The 10,481-nt window shown below is 50.0% G+C and overlaps 1 protein-coding gene across 2 annotated transcripts; it reads right to left on the bottom strand.

The window, feature by feature from the left end:
- Nucleotides 1–3,180: 3,180 nt before the first annotated feature.
- Nucleotides 3,181–6,985, bottom strand: TMEM250 (transmembrane protein 250). Of its 2 annotated transcripts, none has more exons than XM_053996695.1 (3): nucleotides 6,850–6,985; nucleotides 5,568–5,731; nucleotides 3,181–3,749 (listed from the first exon to the last, which is right to left on the bottom strand). In XM_053996695.1, the coding sequence occupies exon 3, from the start codon at nucleotides 3,623–3,625 to the stop codon at nucleotides 3,206–3,208; it is 420 nt and encodes a 139-aa protein (XP_053852670.1). In that variant the 5' UTR covers nucleotides 3,626–3,749; nucleotides 5,568–5,731; nucleotides 6,850–6,985; the 3' UTR covers nucleotides 3,181–3,205. The 2 variants fall into 2 exon arrangements, with proteins under 2 accessions (XP_053852670.1, XP_053852671.1); XM_053996696.1 differs by lacking the exon at nucleotides 6,850–6,985 and adding an exon at nucleotides 6,267–6,344.
- Between the last annotated feature and the right edge of the window lie 3,496 nt (nucleotides 6,986–10,481).

Genomic DNA, 10,481 nt, shown 5'->3' on the forward strand with positions numbered 1-10,481 from the left:
TTTTTAAAAAAAATAAAACCAATGAATTTACATTCTGAACCAGTCCCAAGATTTAACTTACTCTGCAACCTCCTGGGGATGTTGTGAGGTTTAATTAGCTCCAGTTGGAAAAGGCTTTGAAAAGGAAAAGTGCCAAATATTGCTCCACTCAGGTAGAGCTAAAATGTCTAAATTATTGCATCATAAAACAAATAATTTGAAAATTAATTTCTCTTCCTTGCCAGAGTGACTTCACAGGGACTTCACTTCCCCAACGTGCTGGTAGGATCACACCACCAAGGTGTCCAAGTGCTGGTAACGACCAAAAATCAGAGATTTTTGAACATCTTGGTGCATTTGAGGCCACCTCAATCACTTAATTTCGGGGTAGTCTAACTCTGTTTGCCACAGGAGACCTGACCCTCAGGGCATTCTCAGCGCAGGCCACCTTTGGAGAAGATGCTGGGGGAGTCCCTGAGCTAAAGCAGCTCAGCCCCAGGGCCTCTCTGGAGGAACATCTGGGCATTTGGCACGGGTTATTTTTTGTGATCTAACAAGGACACGTCCTTCTTCCTCAGAACACAGGGCCAGTGGAAATCTGAGCGGCCGACGTGGGTTTGTTGAAGGAAGGTGTAAAAGCGAGGCACAATCTCCTGCTCACCAAGGACGTGATAATGACCCGAGGCTCCCAAGATGAGATTTTAATGCTCTGTGAACACGAGGTTTTGCTCAGCATCACTCACTTACCCACAGCTGCACTTGGCAAGGGTCTCTCAGCCCCCAGGAGTGACCTTGTGAGGCTCCAGCTCCAGGGCAGATCCCCCCATCCCGGCAGCTGCTCAGCAGGGACAGCTCAAAAAAGGCTCACTCAGGCTGTCATATTTATGGAATAAAGCAGTTGGCTCGCCGTCAAATTACAAGTGATGAAAAAGGTTGTGAGACTCCTTGTACCCACGAGCTCCTTTGTTCCTTGACCAAATTAGCGCTGGAAGAACCACCTGCTATTCATGTGTTAATCGCATGATCGCTGCTCCGCTTTACAGGCTCACACACATCAAAGCCGGCCGTGTCACCCTGTTCCTGTGGGGGTTTTCAAAGAACACCGTGAAACCGGAGGAGTTCACGACCTGCCGACAGCGCAGGCCTTTATCTCCTCAAACCACCCCAGGTTTGGCCAAGCACTTGAGTGTGTCCATCACAGAGGACCAGGCAGGCACGGGACATAAATCACCACAAATCTCCACAAATCACCCTCGTACCCAAGGAGCGCTGAAGTTCAGCCACTCCCAGGTGAAACCAGGTCCCACCACCCAAGGAGGATGCCAGCTGCTCTGCCAGCCCACTCCAGAGCTGTTTGCTGGGGGCTGTGACAGGTTTTCTGCAGGAATTCTGGAGCACAGCCACCCCGAGAGCCTCCCCAGCCTGCAGTGCTCCGGGCTGGCAGCTGTGCTGGGCAGGGAGGCACCGGGCTGGGGAGCTCTGGGAGCTCTCTCTGCACACAGAGCGAGCTGGAGCTCACACCTACAGGACACTCAGCATCTGAACAATCCCAGAAAAGGCTCCGGGGAGCTCTCTGTTGGGAGGAAAGTTCCAGACACCAGTTTGTGACAGATGCTGATGCTCCATCTTTGCTGCAGAAAGAGCCTTTGGCTCTCTTGGGGCTAATCTAAAGTTCACACCACCGTGGCCATTATTTATTCAGCTCTGCTGTTCAGCTGCATTATCTGTAACACTCCATAATGACAGAATTTCGGGGAGTGCTTCAGCTTTGGGCTCCACACAGAAGCTTCTCTATTTTCTATCCACAAGCCTCCAAACCAAAGTATGTCAGCAGACTGCACCACTCACAAGCTAAAATGGGAAGGATCTTTCTCTGTGTGCAACTGGAACTCACAGCTCTGACCAAGGAGCTGATAAAAAACCAGTTACATAATTTCACTCTTGCTTATTTCCCTATGATTGACCCCAAAGATTTCGTGGAGGGAGGGAAAAAGGTTCTGCATAATTTTTACCAACTTGTTTCCAAACAGTTCCTTAAAGAATGCAGGGGAAAAGGCAATATTCCGTCATAAGGCAAGACAAACAAACAAAAGCAGAATAAAAATAAACTTTAGGCCAGCTTCTGGGCTCCATAAATAGAGTTACTTAACTGACTGCACAGTGACATCTTCGATCAAGACCAATAGAACTGAGCTTAAAATGCAACTGCCTTTTTGAGCTGTTGGTAACACTCTGCAGTGACCCTCCCTCTCCTGCTGCAGAGGTAGAACAGTTTGTGTCATTTCAGGGAAGAGCTATTGCCAGCTCAGACTGTGCTCTGCTTCCAGTCTCTCCTAGGTAAGACAGCCTCACCTCGTTGTGCTCCGTGAGACAGAAAAATCCCTGTGAGAAAGCTGGAACGAATCAATTCAGGGAAAAGTAGAACCAAATGCCAGGATCTCAACACTGAGGATCATTGCAATGGGCCCCCCATAATCACTGCAAAATGAGAACATATTTGCCGTGACTGGGAATTTCAGGAGCACATGATAGCAAGCCCTGCTCCCATCCCTCCCGTGGGTTTGTGCTATCAGGGAAAGACTCAGTTACTCAGCACTAAATGCCTGAAAAGGACAAAGCCACTCAAATCACCTTAAAGTGGATGAAACAGGAGAGTGGGGCAGATGTATGTCTTGCATAAATCTAAAAATAAAAGTAGAAAAAAAAAATCCCAAAGCCCTACAGTCTGTTGAATTTTGGGCCCAGATTCTTATTGGGAATATGCAAAAGGAAAACCTACAAGAAAGATACTTATTACATGCCTGAGACATTAAGGAACATTTTTAGGAAAATGGTGAAGATGGATTAAGAGTGTGGAGCGCAAAATTATCTGGCTTCTGTCCTCCAGATAAATCATTGCCTTTTTCATGGCCACATGAATACAGGAACAGCAGCAAAATAAGCTCTTAATTAAAAGAAACTCACACTAACCTGCACTGTGCAAAGAATAAAACACCCAGTCAAGTGTTGCACTTTGATAATCAAAATGGCACCTCGACCTTCAAATAGATACAAATTCCAGAGACAAGCACGTTAATTTATGTACAAAAATTACCACTGAGAAATAAATTAATTTATATTAGGAAAAAAAAAAAAAAAAAAAAAAAAAAAAAGAAGAAGAGGATATTGACACATTTCGGGGCTAGAAGAAAAGTCACCTGCTGATCCCACATGCGCTTGGTTTTATTTACATATCCACAAAGACCATGAAACACCAGCCCAGCCCCCCCACCAGCAGCATGGTCACATGGATCCCGTAGATGAGCAGTTCATTCATGAGGCTGAAGTCCACCCGCCTCCGCCCCAGCAAGAGCAGGATGATGGAGAGTTTGTACTGGAAGCGCAGGAAGATGCGGATGCCGAGGTACTGAAGGCAAAACAAGATCGAGAGAGCCACCCAGAGGATGGAGGTGAAGAGGCTGCAGCTGAAGTACAGCAGGAAGCGGATGAAGCCGTACATCCATCGCGACTTGAGATAGATGTCGAAGTTGTTGTACTTGGTGCGCACCAGGTGCGCGCTGCGCACGGGGCCGCAGGCGGAGTGCAGGCAGGTGGTGTGCGGGCCGTGGAACGAGCGCACCCGCCGGGGAATGGGGATCACCGGCATCGGGCCCGGCCCCGCGCAGCCCGCCCCAGGCCACCGGCCGCGGGGCACATATCAGATGGCAGCGCCACACAGCCGGCGGCCCGGCACGGCTAAGCCTGCGCTGGATGGCCGCGGAGGGACACACCTGCGGGGAGGCACAGTGAGCAGATTGGTTTGGTGCTGGTAAATAACACAGACAAGAGAAACTTTCTCTAAATATCACAGACAACAGAAAGTTTCGGTTCTCCTGAAGCTGAATAGAGCAACTCATCCCAGCTGATTTCAGTATCAGCGCCCACAACTGCTTCGCAAACCTCAACTTCTTCCCTTAAAACATCTCTGTTTTGCTTCTTATTCCCCACATAAATGCACTTAATTTCCATGCCAGGTTCCAAATAAATTCCCCAGCCAGAAGCAGTCTGTTATAAACTTTATCCAGTGTAAATGCAGCAGAGAGGTTTGGTCTGAAATGATCCTGGCTAATTCATAAATCTTTCCTAATCTAACAGCCACCCTCAAGAGCCCACCCACCTGAGCAACAATATTCATGTGAGAGCAGTAATATTAATGTATGTGTTTGCATGGGGTCACATTTCCTTTAAAAGCAAAAAAAAAAAAAAAAGAGTTCTCTGAGTACTTTCGCAAGTGGATTCCAGATTTGTGCTCATTTCCAAACTTGGCAAAGCTTCACCAAATAAACAAACTGAAAATAATGGAAGGTCTTGGAAGAACAATGAGGCAATCATGTTTTTCACACTCCACAGGATGTAGCTCCCCTGGCTCAGGCCAGCCTTGTGCTCTCACTGTCACTGCGAGGCAAGGCCAGGCAGCCTTTCAAAGGCACCCAGCAGTTTATTTCTCCCCTTGGGGACCTGCAGAGATAAGTGGAATTATCTTGATCTTCTGCAGTGTTTAGGATTTATAATCTTAACATCCTTCCACACACCCATTGTTGTTGTGTGAGTGATGAGCAGGAGCCTCTGAGCTGCTCTCTGCTTCACCCCAGGCTTCTGATGTGCCAAATTCCGGGAATTATGAAATGACAATGCACTCATCAGATAATGCTGGAAAACAACGGGGACTTCCCCAGACCCCTCACACACCCAAGTGTTCAGATCCAGGCAGATCTTTCCTTTGTTGAACCAAAAATCTGACTGTCCTGAAAATTAAAACTAATTCAAGAGTTACTTCAAGAATTCTTTAGTTTCATTACTAACAGAACTAACCACAGAGCAAATGATAAAGCTGCAGGAAATTGTATTTTTGATATCACAATCCTTCTCTGATTCAATGTGTATCAGTGGGGAAGTCTCTGCCCTGTTTCCTGCTTCAAATTCCATGGAAATGGAAATTCCAGTTCTGATCTCTCTTGCTCAGCTCCATGTTCCAAATCCTTTTTGCCCTTACAGAAATTTTGAGGCAGTGTTGGATCTACACGGATCAGGGACTACCAAAAAGGAGTGAGGGCTAAATTATGATTTAAGGAATTTAGGAAACCAAGGGTTCTCCTCAAGCACCACAGACACCCTCATAATTTTAGGTGCCTCTCACCCCATTTCCTGTCTGGAGCCAGGAAATGCCAGTCAGAAACGTGGCTTTTGCAAGGCACAGGAACTGCTCAGACACCAAACCAACACTGCCTAAACCCAACCCAGCTCTGGAGCAGGTGACCCCACATGCTTCATCCACGGCTAGGAACTGCTCACAGTTTGCTCTCAGAGATATTTTTGGAGGACTAAAGCAAGACAGGTCAAAAATCCCATGCTGGGGACTCAGAGCATTCCACTCCTGGCGATGCAGCCTCTCCCTGCAACTTTCCTTCACAAAGTTTTCCAGCAAACCCTTGAACAGTTGCTGCGCCCACCACGGGAACAAACAGCCTTTGGTGGGTTCATGCTCTTTGGGTGAACTCAAATATCAGCACTGCAGCACTGGGAGGACAAAATAAACTCGGAATTATTACATTTTAGGGGCGCTGCCATCCAACTCAGCAGGTCGCTGCCGTTCTGGGGTGCCACTGAATTCTTGGAACAAAAGAGTGAGGTTTTCCTGTGACACCTTCTAGGAAGAGTGACAGAAACTGCTGAGGTGCTTCATAAACTCACAACTCTCTGCACAGGAGCTGATCTAAAAGACAAAACGACACAATCATTTTCAATTTGCTCATTTTGTGCATTAAAACGCTCACATTTACCAGACCTCTCCCCAAGCATGGATTTTTAAGCCCGTGAAGACTCTAAAAAGAACCCAGCACTCAGCAATATATGGATTCCACCTCCCTGATCCATGCTGGGAACAATCAGGGAGCTGCTACTCAATGCCAGGACAGAAAATCCCAACCCAGCCGTGCTGGTCACCTTCTCCTGCCACAGAATGTTACATGGAACACGAAGCAGGCAGCACAGACTTTCCAAACTGAACCTGGAATAGCAGATCCTCCCTCCCCTGGCAGGGTGGGCAGGCCCTGGCACAGGGTGGGTGCCCCTGGATCCCTGGAAGTGCCCAAAGCCAGGCTGGACAGGGCTTGGAGCAGCCTGGTGCCCCTGCCCATGGAAGGGGTGGGATGGGGCGACTCTTTAAGTCCCTTCCAACGCAAAACTTTCTGTGATTCTGTGATTCTCCCCCATTTTTTGGGTCGCATTCTGCGGGTTTGGACACCCACTCCGTAATTCTGGGTCTTTTGGGGGGCATCATCCCACAGCTGCGAGGATTCCAGCGGGAGGCACCTCCGTGCCCAGCACCAGGGCGTTAAAATCGCCGGTAGCTCTCCGATTTCACTCGCTCTCCGTTAAAGCGGGGCCGCTCGGCGAGCGAGGAGCGCAAACCCCCGCGCACAGCGGGCACCGCGGGCCGGACCTGCCGCGGCTCGGGGCGCTCGCCACGCCCGGAGGAGCAGCGCCGGCACCTCCGGCGGGCCCCGAGTGCTCCGGGAGGAGCCGCGCCCCGTTGGGGACAATGACAAAGGAAGGGGAGAGCCGAGGGGCGAGCGCCGGGAGGGGCGGAATCGCCAACTCCTCCCACAGCGCACCGGCCCCGAACGGGCCGCGGCCGCTCGGGGAAGGAGCTGCGGGAGGGAGCTCGGCCCGGCCTTCCCCCGCAGCCCCGCGCGGCCGCGACTCGCCCCGGGGACGGGGGGGGGGGCAGTGACCGAGCGCTGCCGCGCCGCCGGGCCCCGGGGAGGAGCGGCCGCCGCCGCAGGGCGAGGCCCGGGCCCCGCCGCCCGCCGGGCCGCGCCCCGCACTCACCGTGGTGCCCATGGCCGCGCCGGGCCCGGGCGGAGCGAGGCCCGGGCCGCCGGGCGCCCGCTCTGCGCATGTGCGGGGGCGGCTCCGGTTCCTCCGGTTCCGGCGGCGGCGGCGGGCGGGGAGCGGCGGCGCGCGGTGATGGCGTCGTCGCGCCGCGCCGGCCCGGCCGGAAGTGGCGGGGACGCGTTGCCCTGGCAACGGCGGGTGGCAGGGCCTGGTCACACCGGGAGTCACACCGGGGGTCACACGGAGGAGGTGACACCGGGGGTTACACGGAGCAGGTCACACCGGGGGTCACACCGGGGGTTACACAGAGGAGGTGACACCGGGGGTTACACGGAGCAGGTCACACGGAGGAGGTTATACCGGGGATTACACGGAGCAGGTCACACCGGGAGTCACACCGGGGATTACAGTGGGGGGGGGGGATCACTCTGGGGGTCACTCCAGCGGTCACACCGGAGGTTACACCGGGGATTACACAGAGGAGGTCACACCGGGGGTCATACTGGGGGTCACACCGGGGATCACACCGGGGGGGTCACTCTGTCACTCTGGGGGTCACACCGAGGGTCACACCGGGGATCACACCGGGGCTGAGGTGCCGTGTCCAGCGTAACCGGAACGGCAGCCAAGAGTTGTCCAGAGAGTCCCCCAAAGACCCAAAAAGTTCTTAAAAAACGAACAGGTGGAGAAAAGTTCAAAGCAACATAAAGGGAAGGAAAACAACTTCCTCCCTGCTGTTTGCCCTTAGATTTAATTAGGAATTCTTCTCCATAATGGAAAGGAGACACAACTTTGGCATTGGCTCCCTGCCCTGCTTTCTGTCTGGGCAGTGCCACGGTGGAAAAAACATTAAATAATAATAACTCAGGCCATCTGTCACCCCTCAGAGCTGCTGCTCCGCACAGGCCAAACCTCTCCCGGTGTCCCGCAGCTCCTCCCCTGCCCTGCAGAGCAGTTTGATCCTGAAACACCCGAGGGAATTCTGGATCAGGGAATTCTGGGGCGTTCTCCTGGGAAATTGGCATCTCCACGTCCCCCACGCCCCTCCTGGGGGAGGGAGGGAGAAGGGGGCGTGCGGAGCCCCCTCGTGCAGCAGCTCCCTGACTGTTCCCAGCATGGATCAGGAAGGTGGAATCCATATATTGCTGAGTGCTGGGTTCTTTTTAGAGTCTTCACGGGCTTAAAAATCCATGCTTGGGGAGAGGCCTGGTAAATGTGAGCGTTTTAATGCACAAAATGAGCAAATTGAAAATGATTGTGTCGTTTTGTCTTTTAGATCAGCTCCTGTGCAGAGAGTTGTGAGTTTATGAAGCACCTCAGCAGTTTCTGTCACTCTTCCTAGAAGGTGTCACAGGAAAACCTCACTCTTTTGTTCCAAGAATTCAGTGGCATCCCAGAAGGGCAGCGACCTGCTGAGTTGGATGGCAGCGCCCCTAAAATGTAATAATTGAGAGTTTATTTTGTCCTCCCAGTGCTGCAGTGCTGATATTTGAGTTCACCCAAATTTCCCCAGTAGCTTGGAACTGGGAATGGCTGTTTGGTGACTTGGATCAGCAGGAGAGCCTCCCACATTCCACTCCTTTCCCTCTGCCTTTCTTTGGGACTGGAGCCAAAACCCAGAGGTGGGAATTTCACCCCGAGCAACAAAAGGATGAAGGCACTTTGTGTTCCCACTTGCCTCGGGGGGATCACGAGGGTGCTGCTGGATGGAAGTGTGGCACTGGGGGGGCTCCCGGCGTCCTGCAGGAATCCCCTGGCTGGGAAAGGTCTTTCCTCTCAGTGGAGCTCCCTGGGGTTTTCTGGAGGGTGGGAAAGACAGATTTGTCACTTTGGCAACAGAACAAAAAAAAAAATCTGGAAGATACTGCCTTTAGAAATAAATCATAAATATATGCCTCTTAAAAGGGTTTATTTTGGTCGTTAATAGTTGATGCTCCCTCCCCCACCTGGTGCAGGATTTCAAGTTAAATTATGCAAAATCAAAAACAAACCTTTCCCACCTTCCAGAAAACCCCAGGGAGTTCCACTGAGTGACCCCACAACCCAAACACAGTGTGTGCACCACTACTATGACTTTGTTAGGTCAGGGTGACCTCCAGCTCAAGGTCTCGTGGGAGGTGTCCCTGCCCCTGGCAAGGGGTGGAAGGAGACGAGGTTTTAATTCCCTTCCAACCCAAACCATTCCCTGATTCTGTGACAAAAATCAGCACAGCCCCGTTCCATTTTCTGCCTGGCACATTTGGACCTCTCTGCTGCTCAAAGGCTCCCTCAGGAAGGAACTGCCCTGGGGTCAGGCAGTGTGAAAAGTGCACATTTTATGATTGGCTCTTCACAAATATTAAATTGAATCCTGTATGTGTTATGGAGGGTTATTTTGGAATACTGTATTAATCCTTTTTAAGTGGTGTGTAAAATACAGTTTTAGGTGACAACACAATGTTAAAATAGAAATGTAAGATACTTTTTTACTAGCTCAAGGGATAAGATAAACAAGAAACTCTTAGCACAGAGGTAACAGCTACAGGAAACCTGAAGAGTTACAGCCTCCTTATCAGAAAAGACAAACGTCCTTCCACCTTCTCTCCAACTTTATAGAACCACCAGGATTAAGGGGAAGAAGTTGACAAAAACCAGAAAAAATCTTAATTAGCAAGGAATTTATGCATCTTGTATGAGATGTATGGATATGCAACAGGCTGTTGCTTTTCAGGGTTATTCCTTTGTTCACAGGTCATGGTTTTGGCAGCTCAGTGCCCAAAAACACCTGGACATCCAAAATTCTTTGCTTTTTATTGTCTCGTAGTGTCCTGATCCTCGTTGTCCAAATTTTTTATTACTCTAATTTTATTACTATTTTTTTTAATAACCATTTTATTACTAATAAACTTTTAAGATGTTAAAAACCCAAGTGATTGGTGTTTTTCACAGGCGGGAAGGGAAGCTTTGACATTCAGAGAGATCAGATCCTGAGGGAGGGCTGCAAGCGGAGCCCGCAGGGAACCCGCCCACAACCCTCGGGGCTGTATTTCTTCCCCGTGCTAATTTTACTAAAGACACAACTCATATTCCTGTTGATTGAACAGTTTTGTGCTGACAGCGTTGAAGATTTGTGATGAAACTCATCATCAGCCCCGGGAGCGGGCCATTAGTCCCCGTCAGCGCGGCCGGCGGGGCCTCGGATGTTTTATGGCCTGCTCTGAAGACAAACATACACATTTATATGTCACTTGTTGCAATATAAATGCTAACTTGTACTTCTTTCAAAACTTTTAATGAATTGTGCACATTTCGCAAGATTTATAGCGAGAAGTGGTCGGCTCAAAATATTGCCTCAAACGTATTTGTCACTTTGGCAACAGAACAAAAAAATCTGGAAGATACTGCCTTTAGAAATAAATCATAAATATATGCCTCTTAAAAGGGTTTATTTTGGTCATTAATAGTTGATGCTCCCTCCCCCACCCGGTGCAGGATTTAAAGTTAAATTATGCAAAATCAAAAACAAACCTTATAATACTTAATCAAACATGCATAAAACTGTCAGGGCCAAATAAATTCTCTCAATTAACTTGCTTCAGATTGTGATTGCATTTACTAATTTAATCAACACTAGAATAATTTGGAGA

The sequence above is a fragment of the Vidua macroura genome, chromosome 21 (assembly GCF_024509145.1).
Source record: "Vidua macroura isolate BioBank_ID:100142 chromosome 21, ASM2450914v1, whole genome shotgun sequence".
Classification (NCBI taxonomy): Eukaryota; Metazoa; Chordata; class Aves; order Passeriformes; family Viduidae; genus Vidua; species Vidua macroura.

Bases quoted from the DNA above. Each gene is read 5' to 3' on its own strand.
- TMEM250 (XM_053996695.1), bottom strand. From the start codon at position 3,625: ATGCCGGTGATCCCCATTCCCCGGCGGGTGCGCTCGTTCCACGGCCCG.